General features: G+C 41.1%; 1 protein-coding gene across 1 annotated transcript; it reads right to left on the reverse strand.

Annotated features, from left to right (window-relative positions):
* Positions 1 to 402: 402 nt before the first annotated feature.
* Positions 403 to 11,068, reverse strand: Dyrk3 (dual specificity tyrosine phosphorylation regulated kinase 3). The gene is made up of 3 exons (XM_076831645.1): positions 10,992 to 11,068; positions 9,001 to 9,112; positions 403 to 2,972 (listed from the first exon to the last, which is right to left on the reverse strand). Exons 1-3 carry the CDS (start codon positions 11,066 to 11,068, stop codon positions 1,398 to 1,400), a joined length of 1,764 nt encoding a protein of 587 aa, XP_076687760.1. The 3' UTR covers positions 403 to 1,397.
* Positions 11,069 to 17,371: the final 6,303 nt, after the last annotated feature.

Below are 17,371 nucleotides of genomic sequence, written 5' to 3' on the forward strand. Positions count from 1 at the left end.
GAAATTTTTAAACAATTTTCATCATATAACGAAGTCTGCTCAAAATCTAGGAAGGTGCCCAGCTCAAAATGAAAGTGGAAAAATGTGGCATATTAAGGTGGTAAGTGGCTGGAAAGAGAGAAGGAAAACATTTAAACTATAGCGGGTTTACCTAACAGAGGTCTGTTTCACAAGGACAGGAATCCACAAAAATCCAGCAATTAGCTAGTCCAAGGAGTAGGAAACTGCAGTTTTCATGCTGATTCCACCTTTAACATTTGGAGGCAGCTGGGGGCAAAGAAGTTGCTTTATCTTCCTTGGAGATGGAGGAGAAATAATGTATACGACTTGGCTTTAAAATGGGCCCCTGTGTGAGTCAGCTTTCTATTACTATAACAAATACCTGAGATAAATCAATTTTTTATAAAGAGAAAAGGTTTATTTTGGCTCACAGTTTGAAGGTTCCACTCCATAACCAATTGGCCTCATTGCCTTGGGTCTGCAGTGGCCATTGTGGTGGGAATAACATTGTGGTGGTAGAGCAAAGCCATTCATCTTATGCCTGAGAATCAAAGAGGAAGAGAAAGAAACAAGGGTCCCACAATTCCCTTCAAGGTCAAATGCCCAATGGACTTGAAAACCTTCCACCAGGACCCACTTCTTAAAGGTTCTACTACCTCCCAAGAGAACTGAGGGCCGGGACCAAGCCTTCAATACACAGGCCTTTGGGGAAGACTTATTCAAACCCCAGCAATAACCTACAAGGTTTTTTGGTAAGGTGGTGCGACGTCTGTAAGATGCTTTCAGTGTCCAGGAACAAAGCTGAGGCAAAATAATAGCAATAATAACATAAATAAAAAATACTGTGCATAATGGGAAGTGAAAAACGACGACACCAATTGTACAGGTGACCGATAGCTTTGAGGTGCTCCCTCACCTCATATTCTGCTGTGAGCCCCTTCACTTAGAATAAGCCCATGGAATGGCCTGCTGGAGCAAGAGATCTAGCTTTGCATCTCATCTACAACTACCACAACTTCCCAAATTACCCCTCCAAAATAGATGCTGAGGGAGATAGGAGAGGAATAGTGAGCATATACTTTTGGTATCCCATCCATCTTGGAAGAAAGAGATTCAAACCCAATAGAATATACAAGGTTGAAGTACATCTGATGATAATAAGAAAAATGCATTGACCTATAAAAAGTCATTTAATGTATATTCCAGATGGCCAATACAAGCTGGTTAGGTAATTAGCCCTTGAAGAGTTCTTTTATAGTCATATAAAAATGTTTTGTCTTGTTAAAAAAAAGAAGTCTAGTCTAACAAAAACATGTCCACCAACGGGCTTGCATTGTTTTCCATTTGCAGGTTTGCAAAGTATTAAAATACATACATATGCATCTCTGAACTGTCCATTAGCTAATCAGTTTTGGCAACACGCTGCACAGAGGTATACCACCACTGGTTTCTGACATTAAGTTAGCTTTAAGCTTACTGGCAATTCCAACAACTGGAGGCAGCTTGGAACCCAGTCCCTGGAAAGCATTCGTAGGATTAACTACTCGTTTCCCTGACACCTTTTCAATGGTGAGAGGTCTGGGCACAGACTTGCTAATCCAAGGGTGTCTTAATGCTTGAGCTGGGGTCAGGCGGGCAGAGGGGTCCCAATGAAGACATCTTTTCAGGAATTCTATAAACAAGTAGTCATCACACCCTTTCAGTGCTGTCCCCCAGTCTCTGCTGCCTGGGGGACCCCGCTTTTTACCCCTACGTGAGCGACCCCCCACAAGTACAACCCTCCCATCTGCCTGAGTAGTCACAGAGCAGTAGCGAGGTAGGCCCTTAGAGTTAATAAAGTACTTGGCACGTTTGGATTGCTCTAAAAGTTTTGGTGGTGGCATTCCTAGAAGCTCCATCATGCAAGCCAACTGATCTCCTTCATCCTCTCCAGGGAACAGAGGCTGTCCTGTTAAAAGTTCTGCAAGGATGCAGCCAAAACTCCATATGTCAATAGGTGTGCTGTAGCGGCACCCTAAGATGATCTCTGGAGCTCTGTAGAAACGAGACTGGATATATGTGTAAAGTTTCTGGTACTCAAAACAACTGGACCCAAAGTCAATGACTTTAGTTGCACTGCGCCCGTGGTGTTTCAGAAGAATGTTTTCTGGTTTCAGGTCGCAGTGAATGATCTTATTTTTGTGAAGAGCATCCAAGGATTGCAAGATAGATTGGGCAAATTTGCGTACCAACTGGACACTAAAGCCTTGAAATTTATTTTTTTTAATTAGCTCATAAAGGTCTATGCTCAGCAATTCAAAGGCCATGCAAACATGGTTCCGGAACGTGAAACTTTCCAACATGTGGATAACATTCATGCTACCAGTTTTATCCTGTTTTTTAAGATGCTCTAAAATCCGGATCTCCTCAGCTGCTTGACGATGAAAGCGCTTTTCATTGCGCACCATTTTCAGGGCCACATACTGTCGAAGTTTGTGATCATAGACCCGAGCTACTTGCCCAAAACTCCCCTTGCCAATAATTTTCAGCACCTCATACCGATAAGCTAGATGGTCTCGAGGGACATGAATATAGGCCCCATCAGCATCATCATATCCCCCATTATTGGGACCACCAACAACTCCATGTCTTTTCTTGGCATTTGGACCAACAAAATAAATTTCTGGGTAATTGATGATTTCCAGCTTCTCATAAGCAGTGAGGTGATGTTTGTATTGCTTCAGCGCTTGCTCAGGGGTCAGAGGTACCACTTTGGGTGCTTTGGATGAACTGCTGGATTTAATTATATTTAAGCTATCTGAACTTTTCCCTTGAGAAACAATTGGAGAGCATTTTTCAGAGTCGGTGATGCCATCTGACTGAAGAGTACCAGATTTGCTGCTACCAAATTCTTGAAACAGCTGTTCTACTTTTATCTCACCTCCATTCATAAAGTGCTGAGAATGCTCTCTTGTTAAATGCTCAGTAGTGATCTGAAAGGAGAAAATGAATACAATGTTACAGACACTAGTAAGAGGAAGGGATCTTCCCTCTGACCTAAGAACATCAAAATATGTCCAGTTGTGTTAGTTTTAAGGTTAAAATGACACAAAAAGGATACAATGAGCAAAGCAAGGGTCTCCTAATTAATCCTGACTCCCTGAAGATTAAGTCCACCCTAATCCTTATATATGCCTTGCTTTGCTCAAGACAGGATGATTGTCTTCCCATCCCTTGGCATGCTAGGTTTTTTTTCATAGGTCTGTCTTATCCTGAGAATCTTTTCACCCCTCCCCACATTCACTCTCATCCTCTACTCCTTCAGACCCAATTTAAGTCCACTCTCTTTCACTTAGAACTACTTCAAGCCCATAATAGTTAACTTCATGATTTAACTGCAGCCTATGCCACATGATTTGCCCTTGCTTATATATATACTGTTTAACATTATGTACTAATTATTTCAAGTACCTTTATGGTTCTGACCTAGCTTCCCCATCAACCCCCAGGTCCTCAAATACATTACTACAGCCTTCTAACAGCACATGAAGTCATGGAAATTCTAACTCTTGAAACCATCTGGGCCAACTTTCAATGTAGCTGATAAACAACCAAGAATCCAAGGCCCCTGAAGAGCTTTTTCCAAGTGCCTCTGAGATAAAGGAGTGCTACCCTTTTACCTCAATTTGCTTACACTTTTCTTGGAAGGAACAGTATCACAGAGAAAAAAGTTCTACTTATTTCTCTTAATTAAAATAGGATTCTGTGAATTGAAACAAGATTCTTTGAAATATGACTAAGGAAAACAAAAGCAAAAGCAAAAATAGCCAAACATCTAAAAATAAATAATAGTTAGATAAAAAGGGTAACTGTGAGCTGATAGAATATGTTAAACGGCTTGAGGGCATGACCATTTCTTATCCTAGATGGATGTGGAGGCTCATGCCTGTAATCCCAGAGGAACTCTGGGGCTGAGGCAGGAAGACCTCAAATTTAAGGTCAGCCTCAGGAACTTAACAAAGCCTAAACAACTTAACAGGACTTTTGTCTCAAACTAAAAAATAAAAGAAAAAGGGTTGGGGTTATGGCTTAGTGGTTAAGTACTCATGGGTTTAATCCCCAATATCCATAAACAACAACAACAAAAATCATGATGTATACCTTAAATATAAATTTTTAAAAAATATTTATTTATTAGTTATCGACGGACACAACATCTTTGTTTTGTATGTGGTGCTGAGGATCGAACCTGGGCCGCATGCATGCCAGGCTACCGCTTGAGCCACATCCCCAGGCCCAAATATAAATATTTTTTAAAAAGGGAAAAAACAAAATTGTTCAGATACATTAATGAGCTAGGGATAAAGAAAAAAAAATCTATTGTTAAAAAAAAAAAAGTATGCGATACTTAAAAGAACGTCTGTCTTTTCCAGTGGACCCGAATCTGATCATTTCAGGGGACCTCCAGTATCAAAGACAAAGAATTCCAGAGAAGCTCTAAACTTGTTAAAAATCTCCAAAAACATAAGTTAAAAAGTAATCAAACATTTAAAAAATTTGAATTTTAACTTAAACCTAAGCAAACCAAAAGTTATGTATTACCAAAAATAAAAAAGAAATGATACAAAAATGAAAACCCAAATAACAAAAAAAAAGGGATAAAAATTTTCAGTGTTGGCATACCTCAAATAGCCCCTGATCTAGTTATAAAAGCAGGACTTAGTCCCTTCCTGCTCCTTTAAAAATAATTTAATTAAATCTCAATATTTATAGAGTACTTAAGAGTTACATGAACTATCAGACAATCTTAAAACAAAACTAAAGCAACCAGTTTGATCATAGCCACAATTTGGCATTTAGCTTTAAAGAGGCCAGATATGGACACGCTGTGGTTTTTCTGATAACTAAAATAGAGAATTATCACTGGTCAAGAAAACAAATAGGCCTGTGACAGAGTCCCAATAACCCACCAAGACAAATGCAATGCAACATCCTTTTTATCAGTGATTATGTCAAACAACTATTCCTGTTTATAGGGATGAAAAAACAGAAGTGGGTCACAGTCACCCATCCAGTTTTCACTGGAACTCAGAGTTTACAACTTAGCACCTATGCTAAAAAGATTTTTTTTTTTTCCCTTATAGAACTACTATGTATTAGGGAATAAATCTGGCTGAATGAGGAAAGAATTATAATCATTTGGTTCAAGTTAGATTTACATAACAGAAAATGAACATCTGCACACCATCTTCGCCTGTTTTCCTTAAAATTTTTACTACCTAATTTTAATGTACCTAAATATTTATTGCTATAGCTTTTGGAACATATTCTAAAGAATGAAGTTAGAAGGCCCAGGTTTGGGTACTGGCTATAGTACTTAAAAGCTGTAGGTCTCTGGACAGGTTACTTGAACTGTTCTTCATCTTTTTTTTTTTTTTAATCTATATAACATGAATAATAATACCTAATTGCAGGATGATGTGTGGATCAAACTATAATCAATAATACATGTGAAAGACCCTCACAAACTGGAAAGCATGTTCAAAATACTAGTTATGATTAGGCAAAATTTTCAACATAATAAGGTTTAAATTCCTATACTCTCCCCTATTCCCTAATGATTTCTCTGTGGTGGCTTCCTCAATCTCAGTCTCCCTCCACTAAGCATCTAAATACAGCTTCTGCCCAATGTGGGCCCACTCAACAGGCCTCCTCATGAAACATGTCACCCACTTTCTCCCTGGCACAAAGCCTGCTTTCAACTTGCTATACAATTTAATGTGCTGCCTCTCCAGTGATATTTGAACTTTAACGGAAAACAATGCCTTAACCCAAAAGAATGCCTCTCTAGGAACTGCAGTCATCAATGACAAGCTGGTAGGAAAGGTATTTGTGGTCCAGGGTCCATCCCTGGGAATTTCACCTACTCTGCCTACATATAAGACTGCCCTTGCCTTGGGCTGGCTCTGGAGGTCTTCATTTGTTTGTGATAAGAGAGAGTGTCTCAGGCACAGTAAGTTAATAGGAACAGAAATCTAATAGAAGTTTAACTTCCATAGAACTATTACCATAAAATGAAGGATGTCAGTGGGATTTCCTGACTCATGGTTTTACCTTAAAGTGAGACTCAATCTGTCTCTGCAAATAAGCCTTACTTTGTCCTCAGGAAGAATACAGAAGTATCCAAATTTCATGTAAGAACCCGTGGAATACCTAAAAATGGCTGCTGTATCCCTGACACCACCAAATTCTTCTGCAAGTTCATCATCTCCTTCAACTATTCTCACCTTGCTCGCCATGTGTTGGGTTTCCTTAATACTCTGTTCACATTCTTTTTATGGGCTGTACTTTATGTCTCTCTTAAGGTGTGGCTTCCAGAACAGAATATACTACCCAGGGTGTAGTCCTCTATGGAGTATAGAGGTTTGCTGTTGAGAGCCACAGTTTAGTCCGAATGACCGCCTGGCATTTTGCTAGAGAGAATGCTTGAAAGGTGACCCTGCTCTGGGATTAGGGCAGATCCTGCTGGGATTTGGGCGGATCCTGCTGCCTTGGTGCCTGCTACTTTAGAGTTCCTGTAGAGTTCTCATGGAGAATTGGCATGGGGAGCCCAGTGGAGGGAGTGTATTCCTGGGAAGTGGTGGAGAGTGCCGGTGAGAATTCGGGAATAAAGAGTTGCTGTTTGAACCTACAAGGCTTTGTGTCGGCTCAGTTATTTGTGCCCAGCCAGACTGCGGCAGTTTGCATCTCCAGCAAACCTACAGAATTCCAGGAAGAAATTTTTCCACACAGGGGGAGTGGTTCTTTCCTTATCTTTCTCTTCTGTCCTGTAAATAATTCAAATACTGGCCTGAATTAATTATATATCAAGTCTTCTGTACTATAAATAAAACCTTCCTTCTACTGTTCTCAGAGAATCTACAGTGTTCACATGTTAACATGTAATAATTATAAAAAATTCCAGTCTAAGGTTATAATCATAATAAGAAAATATTTTGATACCATGTAATTATGTCCAGAGATCCAGATTTACCATGTTTTCTTTCTCTCTCTTTCTTTCTTCCCTCCCTCCTTTTCTGTCCTCCCACATTGGGAATTGAACCCACAGTTACTTTACCACTCACCCACACCTCCAGTGTCTGTTTTATGTTATTTTGGGACAGGGTCTTGCTAAATTATCTGGGCTTGCCTCAAACTTGTGATTTTTTCCTGCCTCAGCCTCCTAAATTGCTGGGATTATAGATGTGTGCCACTAAGCCTGGCCATACTTTATTTCTTAAGAATGCCTCATATACACTGTGAATTTAGATGTTTCAAAAACAATCTTCTACTGCATTATTTGAGTCCTAAAAATCTTGTTGATAATTCAGAAGAATAGTCTTCTCATCCAGATATAAAAACCTACCCTTTACCCACCTCCTGACCCTATCTGTATCCCTGCAACACAGAATTTAACCCAGTAACAATCTTTAGGTAAATGATTTAGTTTATAATGAGTATGTAAGAGCATCTAGAATAAATGACAAATCTAAAAGTCTTTGTGTAAAGAGCAATAGGACCACAGGATAAAGTCGTAGCATAATGAACTATAAGTGCCACCAAGAAGTCAAACTTTTTTTTTTTAGTAAAATTTGTAAAGATACCATTGCATTAGAATCTAAAAATCTATGCTTCCCAAAACTGTTACTCTAAACACTAGGCAATAAAAAATTCATTTTAATTTTGAACATATAATTTAAGTGACCTACTGGAAGGTTATCAGCATGGATCAACCCTGAATTGATGTTAAACTGAAATCAGATGTTAACACACCAGCTCAACTGTAATCAGCATCCTACAGAAATCTAATGGTCAACACAAGTAGACATAGTTCTTCTGGTTCTTGGAAGTTTTTAAAAAGAAAGAAAATGCAGAGAATGGAAACAAACCCTGCAGAGAATGGAAAGAAGAAACCCTACTATACTCCAGAAATGGAATGACCACCCTTTCAAATAATTTTAGCCCATGATTTGTAATACTATTAGCCTTGAAAGGGGTAGAAAGTGTTGATTTTAATAGCAAAAACCTGAAATGAAATAGGAATAATGCAAGTAATTTTTGCCACATAGTAACAATTTCAGACTAGGTATAGTGAGGCAGGCCTGTCATCCCAGCAACTAAGGAAGCTGAGGCAGGAGGATCAAAGGCTCAAGACTACCCTGGGCAACTTCGTGAGACCCTGTCTCAAAACAAAAATTGCTCTGGATATAGCTCAGTGGTACAGTGCCTGCTTACCATGTATGAAGCCCTTGGTTCAATCTCTGATGGGGGCGGGAGACATAACACAACATCTTTTTTCAGGTCTTAAACCAGAAACATGAAGGAGAAATGTTACAAATTAAATTCAAGTATTCAATATGTTCATTAGGTGGCATGTGCAATTTAAGTCACAGGATAGTTTCTTCTTGTCTTGAAACTTGTTCAAACCCTGCTCTGCCTACTGCTCTGTGTATGCTGAGAAAATGTGAATAAATTTATCATTATCTTCCATAAAACAGCATCAAAAGCTAATGTCTGCAGTTCCTAAAATGATTAAATGCATCAAAAAACAAGTTGTATTGTTCAAGTTTAATTTATGAGTTATAAAATGGTTCTTTTTAGCATACTAATAAGCTAGGACTGCATTTCTATCATGCAGGGAGAATTCTGCAGATCCACAAATTCTGAGATAATTTCTTTTGCTTGTTTTTGTTAAAAGGAGCCTTTGTGATACTCTGTATTATCCTTTACTAAAATAAATGTCACCTAAATAAAATCTTTTTCCCAGTGTCATATATTTATCTGAGTAAGAACTCAAAGAGGTGGGCTCTAAATCAAAATGAATTTGAAAATCTAAACCTGGACCACAGAAATTGTTTTTCCAAAGAAACAACAACAAAAGAGTCTGTGTTGCCAGTGATACATAACCACACCTTGAGTATTATTTAGCACTTTATCTTTTCCAAGACAATTAGAACACAAAGAATTATGTCCTTTACTTACATGCAGTCTTCTGGGTGGAGGCTGTTCAGAAGGATTGCAGAGTACATTAGAACAGGGTGGGCACTTGGTTTCATCTATCATCATGAAGGTATCATAGACACCATCCCCCAATCTAGTTGAAAGGATTATAGATAAGATCTGTTAGTAAGGAAGAATATAAATCACCTTTCTAAAACATTGTGTGTGTGTCTTAACTGCTTTATACCTGCTACAAAGAACAGTTAATTGAAATAAGTATCTACACTGCATTTTGGCATTGAATATAAAAAACTGGGGCATTTGACAAATGATCCCAAATTGTCTTTTCCTTTTTATTTTTTTTTTTTAAATAGCATTTCTAGATTTACATTTTAAAATGGTCAAAACTCAGATTACCTGTTCTGAGTACTGCTAAAAAAAAAAAAAAAAAAAAAAAAAGGAACTATAAATTATCTTACTACCTGAAAATGAAGGCTAGTTTGTATAGGAATCCTAAAAACCAGAAAGAAAGTGTGACAGAGGTGATTGTTTTTTCAGCCTGAGACATGGATTCTAATCTGTATCACTGGCTGGGCTGTCTTCTCCTCTGAGCATGTTTACCACATGTTGATGGAAAGAACAGTTCATTTACACACTTTTGGATCTAATTGCAAGAAATAAAAGGCTTTTTAGAGCTGTCTTCTCTTTATTTGTTTACTTACATGCTTACAGCTACCCAACTAGTAGAAAAATACAGTGAATACTATAGCTGACAGTTAAAGGGGTGCTTCAAATTACAAGATGTACTGAATTTTGTCTCTGTTCCCACTTCATTTCCTGGTAGATGGGGGAGGCAAAATGCTCAGTGATTTAGGATCATTTCTCTGTTCTTTAGCACTGTAGCTTCCCTACTGCAAGGGAACACAAAAGACAGAGAGGATCTATTTAATCCACAAGATGGCCCTGGAATAATGTATTTCATCTGCCACCAAGAACATGGATTTTCCAATTAAATACATCAGCATTTCACTGTATCATTTTATGTGATATAACCATGAATAATACAACAATGACCCTGTGCAGGGGGAAATTTTTTTTAATGCCTTTAAAAATCCTGGAATATTTTAATCACCCTTAAAAACTGTTTTATAAAATTAGTTCTAGATGTGATTACTGTATTAAAGAAATACAAAGGGTAAAAAAAAAGTACAAATGTTTTTGAAATGTTCTTTTAAAAAATGCTCATTCTTAATAGAATTATTTCTGCTTCACGGACAGAAACCAAATAGTCGGAATGGGACTGACCTTTTGCCACAGCATGATAAGACAAACAGGGAAAAGCATCCACATTTACTGAGAAAAAGACGCTAAACACTTGGAAGATTTCCTACTAACAGCAAATTAACCACAAGAAGGCTCCATGCAAATGCAGCGGAGGGCGTGTGGGGGTGGGGTGGGGGGTGGCTTCTCTCCACTTAGGCGTAAAATACAAAGCAAGGTGGAGAATCTTAAAATAGGAGCCGGCGAGAGCCTTACGCTGCACAGTCCGTTACCTTCAAATACCAAGCTGGACCGCACCCCTCATAGCAAAACCCCAAGAGTTCAGCCCTGGGTTATCTGCTCTGAGCAACAGGGCTCCTTTCAAAGGTATAGCTCCCAGACTACCCAGGTTTGCTTAAAAAAAGAAAAAAGAAAAGAAAGAAAAGAAAAGCCACGAAAAGTCCCAGGTTTCTGGAGTCCCTTGCCATATCACCGATCTAGGGTTTCAGAGACAACCCAGGGGTCGTAATTCTTCCTCTAACTCCGCTCCAGCCCCCTCCCCCACTCACGGTGGGCTGGGGACGGGAGGGGGGACGCTGATGGAAAAGAAGGGAGGGGGCCCATCCAGGGAGGGAATCAGACCCCTTCCCTCGTCCCTCCTGCTGGGGGCTCGCTAGACCACCAGTCCAGACCCTCCCCGACCCCCGGCCTCGCCTACCAGCGCCAAGCGCTCACTCTGGCACCCCTAGCCCGTTACCCCGCGGCGCCGTTACCTTCGCTGCTGGGGAGGGAGCCCGGCCCCGGGCGGACCCGCATCCTTCCGGCCCGGCCCGCGAGCAGTGCCTCCCATCTTGAGCTCGGGACCCCCCGCGGGGGGAGGGGCGGCGGTTGGCTGACTCGGCGGGCCGCGTCCACCTGCGCTGTGAAGGCTGCCTCCCGGGCGCGACGCTTCCCCGGGGATTCTCTGCCAGACACTGCAGCTCCGCGCGCCTTCGCTCGCGACTAGCCGGGACCGGGAGGAGGGAGAAGGAGCGCCAGGGCGGGAGGGGGAGCGGCATGGTAGCCTAGCAACCGAGGCACGCCCCGGGAAACGCCTCTGCGCAACTACGCTCTGACGCACGGGGGCGGGGCGCTTCTCCGTGTCCTTAGCGCGGTCTCTGGTGATTGAAGGCAAGAAGCACGCGTCCTGAGCTGCCACTTTGGGCTGCTGCGCGCAAGGTTGGGGCACCCGGCAGTGGGTGGAAGAAAGGCCCGGGCAGAAGATTTGTGAAATCCTGGATATCTGTCCCAAAGTGCAGCCAGCCTTCACAGTCTACAATTAAGTAGCACTTTGCAATCTGGAGTGCTAAAACCTCCTGCATGAATATATATGAATTCTAAATGTATACGTGTATTGTTTTAGGCTTCCCAACTGCTGGAGTGGCCGTCCGGAGGGAGATGGTGACATAAAAAGGCAGTAACAAAGCCGGGCGTCGTGGCACACGCCTGTAATCCCAGCGGCTTGGGAAGCTGAGGCTGTAGGATCTAAATTCAAAGCCAGCTTCAACAATTTAGCGAGGCCTTAAGCCACTCAGGGAGACACTGTCTCTAAATAAAAATACAAAATAGGGCTGGGGATGTGACTCAGTGGTCGAGTGCTCCTCAATCCCTGGTTCTCCCCCCCCCCCCAAAAAAAAGGCAATAATAATGAAGACCATTTACGTACAGTACTAGCATTTATGAAAATTATTTAATCCAGTAACCATGCCAAATGATAACGCTGTTTTAAAGTTATAACTTGGATCCAGAATTGAAGCTGGGGTTTGTCTAACTTCCCTGCATCAGCATGCCACAGGTAACAGAGCTCAAAGAGTCATTTTTACCAATGAGGAAACTTGAGACCAGAGACTCCGTGCTTCCTCATCCAGTGGTGAACCCTGAATTAAAGTTTCAAAAGCCCAGCCTTCCTCCTCCTGCACCAGACTTCTTGAAAGACTCTTCCTTTTCTTTAGTATGTTTGGAGAAGTTTTTTTTTCCCTCGCCCCTTTCTGAAAACTTCACACTCCTTAATAACTCTGATGTTAAGCGCACTTCGACAGTTGGAATGAAAGTGAGAGCGAAGGAGGTTAAACCACAGAACTGTGTTTTCTTGAGCGTGAAGCCCAATCAGATTTTCTAAACCTGAAAAGGCACAAGGCCCTGTGACTCGCCAGAAGAAATCCAGACGTTTTCAAAATGCCGAACGCGGGCGCCACCTGGTGATATTGTAGGACACATTGTTTTAAGTTAGCCCAGCACAGTCTTGTAACCCTTAAAGTTTTCATCCAAGTCTCCTTTTCATGTCACTAAAAGACATACATGTCACTAAAAGACATCCCTGTTCTCATGTCTCCCAATGAAAATGCCCCTACAGATCCAAAGTCTCTTCTAAGTTAAATGTATTTGGGGCATTGTATTTTTTTCTAATCAATGTTTCTTTAGCCTATGATATGAACATAAATAAAAATGTTTTCTTCCATGATACTCTTTTGAAATTTTCTAATTTTATAAATTAGATTTCTTTTCCCCTCCTCCCCCCACCTTTGCAACAAGAGCAATCTTACTTTCATAAGCGTTTGACTTTGGGCTCTCTGAAGCTTTTGTTTAAAGAGATCCATGGCAACAAAAAGTTTGGACTAGATTGTTCTGGAAGTCCCCTCCATCTCCAAGACTGAAAATTTCTATTAAATAATTCCTGCTATGGATACCTCAGACCACTTTCCTACCCTAAAGAGTTGAAAAGGACTTGCCTCCACAAGTTTTCTTACCTCATTCTGAATCACTGCTCTTGAGAGGGTTGCAGCTCTACACTGTGTTTAACTTGAATCTTCCGGAGCCAAGCTGAAGCTCCTGCTTCCCTCGGGCTCCTAAGGTGGGAAAGACAGAGGTCTCCTTTGTCTTTAGCCTATGGTTCCCATGGTCAAGGGAGAGAGGGCTCCTTGAGGGTACGGGAACTTCATGAATTTCTGACCTTAGTGACCCAAGAACTTTCCAATGTTTCTTCAAAGGGCCCCTGTTTCATAACAGCATGGCTGAGTTCAAATCTAATAAGAAATAGCAGGAGCCTCCACATCCCTGCTGAGTTGCTATCCTGTGCACTCCAACCCTTGAGCAGCTTCTGCATAATGCATGTCCTTTCTTTCCTCCCAAAGCTCCTTTCCAGCGCCATTTAAAATCACCATTATCTTTCTCCAAGGTAGAAAGCCAGACTCACCTACCTTGGATTAGCCAAAAGTTATATAAGATGCCTGCCCATCTTCGAAGCCAATTCTAATACATCTAAAAAATGAAGAACCTATAAAAAATCAGAAGGAAAAAAAAAAGGAAACTCTCCCAGGATTTTCAAAAACCAATGGAAGGGGCTCAGAATGTAGTTCAGTGGTAGAGCGCCTGCCTGGTGCTCAAGGCCCTGGGTTAGATTCCAAGCACCACCAAAACAACCAAATATGAAAACCACAAAAAATAGAACATTCAGAATGTGGTCACAGCAGTTACAAATGAACAGATTAAGAAAATATCCTTGGGCTCACATTCCCCTGGAATTTTATGATGAAATAGCTGTTGGTATAAACTAGTTAAGTTTGAAATCTTTTCATTGCTATGAATTTCTTTATAGCAAAATATGCCATAATGCATACTATGATATATGCATACTATGATATATGCATCACAAAATTGGAATGCATGTTTTTAAAAAAACATTCAATGTGAACCTATGAAACTCACTCTTCTGGTACTCCTGCTTCTATATACCAAGTTCTGTGTCTCCTAAGCCCTGATGCCTGACCCAATTAACCCCAAATCCCAGAAACATTTTTCTTTCCCCCAAATTTCTGCCACCTCTTTTCACTTACTTTCTTTGAGTCAGCATAACCAGGCTATCTTCAGCCTCTGAGGTGTCATTTCTGAAACCATACAGCCTAACCAGGACTCTTTCCAATCATCATTACCCTTTGCTGAATATTTATTATGTTCCAAACACCCTCTGAAATGCTTTAATATATTTGCTCACTTAAAACTTGCAGTAGTCCTGTGAGACAGGGCTTCTTACCTTAAGGAAAAAGTGTCAGAGATTAATAACTTGCCAAGTCACCCAGCTAGTAAATGGTGAACTGGAACTCAAACTCCGGTCTATTTGATTTCAATACCCACACCCTTGTCTACCTGTGTATTTCCTGAGTCTGGCAGGATACTCCAGACTAGACCCTAGACACTTTGAATTCTGTGACATACAACAGTTAAAAATGAAATATTTATCTTAGGGTCAGGTAGCATGTGAAATCTTAACTTTGAAGTCTTTGTAATCTTGACTCAGTCCCAGGGCTGAGTCTCCCTGCTGCCAGTTGTCCTTCTCTAGGACTTTCATAGGAGGCCCAGGTGTAACCACACAGCTTCCATCCCACTCACTCACCTCCTGTACTTTTCCACTGCAGACATCCAGCTCCTGGGTTATGAGTCATCCATTGAGGCAGGTTTCTTATGGAATCTTCCCAGAGACCAGCAGGATCTGGAAGTCTCCACCAACAGGTTTCTGCCACAGGTGGTAAGGTATGTCTTTACATCAGAAAGATCTTCCAGACCTATCCCAGGTAAGGAAATAGCTGTAACTTTCTGAGATGTGGAAGGTTTACTTCTGAGAGCTCTGGAAAACTTCCCAACCATCCGTATCTGAGGGCCCACAGGCCTTATCTGGGATCATCCAGATCCAAACTTTTAGAGGTGTGAGTTGAAGTGGGAGAGATTAATGAAGAAAGAGGACTTTCCAAAAAGTCCTTTAAAAAGAGTTTAAAAATGTCTAGTCCTGGCAGCCCCAAGAAGGAACAAAGGACAGAAAGGCATCATAAAAAAAAAAAGTCGCCACACAGCTGGAGATAGCTCAGAGCTCTGGAGCATGTGTGGCAGTCATCTGGGAAGTGGGCACAGTTGTCTTCAGACTGGGTCCCCTGGTCCCAAACTGGCCGCCATTCCAGCCTAGAAGAACAGGCAACATAGCCGGGTTGGCCTGGGCTTAGAAGAACTCTGCCTTCTTCAAACCTTTCCCACGTCTTTTCTTTTTGCAAGAACAAGCACCTCCTTTGCTCCCCTCTGTTTTTGGTACTGAGGGTTGCACCCAGGGATTCTACCACCAAGCTACAGCTCTAGTTCTTTTTACTTTGAGACAGGATCCTGATAAGTTGCCCAGGCTGACCTTGAACTTTAAATTCTCTTGCCTCAGCCTCAGGAGTAGCTGGGCTTAAAGGCAAGCACCATCACGTCCAGATCACTGTTCCTCTTTTATATTGTGGGTTCATTGAGGCTTTCCATTCATAAAAACCCACAGAATCACAGAATTCCTAGCAGGGGCTTTATGATTAGAGCCCCTTCCTTTCCCATCTCCATCCGACTTTGCATAGGTCAAACATCTCTTTTAAGTTTTAAATGTTCACAGTGTAAACAAAGCAGCCAGTGCAGGATGAGCCCTCAAGTGAGCAACAGGACTGCAGATGGCTATGGTGTCCATCACAGAGACATGGACAAATTGGCCATTTTTAGATACAGAAATACTTGAGTATTTGTAGTCCACTGTTGCATAACAAATCACCCCTAAACTTAGTAGCTTAAAAACAAAAATTATTATTTCTGTGATGGTTAATTGTGGTTGTCTATGTGACTAGGTTGACAGATGCCTAGAAAACTTGTTGAGCACCCTCTGGGTGTGTCTATGAAGGTGTTTCCAGAGACAACCGGCAATGGATTGGTGAACTGAGGGGGCGTGACCTGCCCTGACTGTGGGTGGCTCTGTCCAATAAGCCTCCAAGGAAAAAAAAAGAAGGGGGAAAGGAAACTCAGTCACACACAGTCTCAACTCTTGTGAGCAGGTGCTATTTTGCTGTTGCCATTGCTGAAGGACATCAGACCGTAGATTCTTTAGCCTTTGAATATGGACTCACACCAAGGCTCCAGGGGTCTTTCAGAGACTCAGAAGGGGACTGAGGATGCATCATGGGTCTGTTTTGTTCTAAGGTACCCAGCTTTTTGGACTGAGCAGTTGCCGGTTTCCCCAGCTCTCCAGCCTGTAGACAGCCATTGGTGGGACTATCCAGACTCTGATGGTGTAAGTCAGTCAATAAATTCCCTCATGTAATTATACATACATTCTTCAGTTCTGTTTCACTAGAGAACACTGGTTCATACAACTTATTACCTCATGGTTTCTGTGAGTTAGGAATTCAACAGGACATAGGGGAAACTGCTTCCTGCTGGTGAGGGCCTCAGTTGGAAGACCTGAAGACCTGTGGCATGGGGTGACTTGGTGAGGGCTGGAGGCAGTGCTTCCAAGGTGGTTCATTTGCTTGGCTGCCACAGGACCTCCAAAATGAGTGACGTTAAGTCAGGTGAGAGCAAGTGCTACTACTAGAGGGTTTATTTAGGTTTTTCCTTGGTAACAATAAATGCATGCTGGCTTTATGACAAACAGCTATCCTATTTTCCAAAGTGTATATAGTATCTTGCATCCCCACCAGCAAGGAATAAGAATTCCGGCTGCCTCATCTTTGTCAGAACTTAGGATTATGGGTTTTTGTTTTGGCCATTATAATAAATGTGTAGTGGTATCTCATGGTGTTTTAAATTTGCATTTCCCTAATGACTAATGATGTTGAGAATCTTTTCATGTGCATATTGTCCATTCATATAGTTTGCTTGGTGATGGGCCTATTCAAATATTTTGTTCAATTTATATTGGGTTATTAATTTTCCTTAATATTTAGTTTTGATAGGCCCAAATCTTTATCATGTCGGATTAGGTCCTGACTTCCTTAACAAGACTCCTAAAGTGCAAGAAATAAAATAAAGAATTAATAAATGGGATGGATTCAAACTAAAAAGCTTCTTTTCAGCAAAAGAAACAATCAATGAGGTGAAGAGAGAGCCTACATTTTGGGATCAAATTTTTGCCACACACGTCAGATAGAACACTAATCTCCAGGATATATAAAGAACTCAAACTTAAACCTAAAAAAACAAACAACTCAATCAATAAATGGGCTAAGGAGCTGAACAGACACTTGTCAGAAGAAGATATACATCCAATCAACAAATATATGAAAAAAATGTTTAATGTCTTTAGTAATTCGAGAAATGCAAATCAAAACTA

The sequence above is a fragment of the Callospermophilus lateralis genome, chromosome 13 (genome assembly GCF_048772815.1).
Source record: "Callospermophilus lateralis isolate mCalLat2 chromosome 13, mCalLat2.hap1, whole genome shotgun sequence".
In the NCBI taxonomy this organism is placed as follows: Eukaryota; Metazoa; Chordata; class Mammalia; order Rodentia; family Sciuridae; genus Callospermophilus; species Callospermophilus lateralis.

Excerpts from the sequence above, each read along its gene's own strand:
- Dyrk3 (XM_076831645.1), bottom strand. The coding sequence starts at position 11,068 with ATGGGAGGCACTGCTCGCGGGCCGGGCCGGAAGGATGCGGGTCCGCCC. Across the intron at positions 9,113-10,991 it reads CTCCCTCCCCAGCAGCGAAG|ATTGGGGGATGGTGTCTATG; the intron begins GTAACGGCGCCG and ends CCTTTCAACTAG. Across the intron at positions 2,973-9,000 it reads CTCCACCCAGAAGACTGCAT|ATCACTACTGAGCATTTAAC; the intron begins GTAAGTAAAGGA and ends TTCTCCTTTCAG.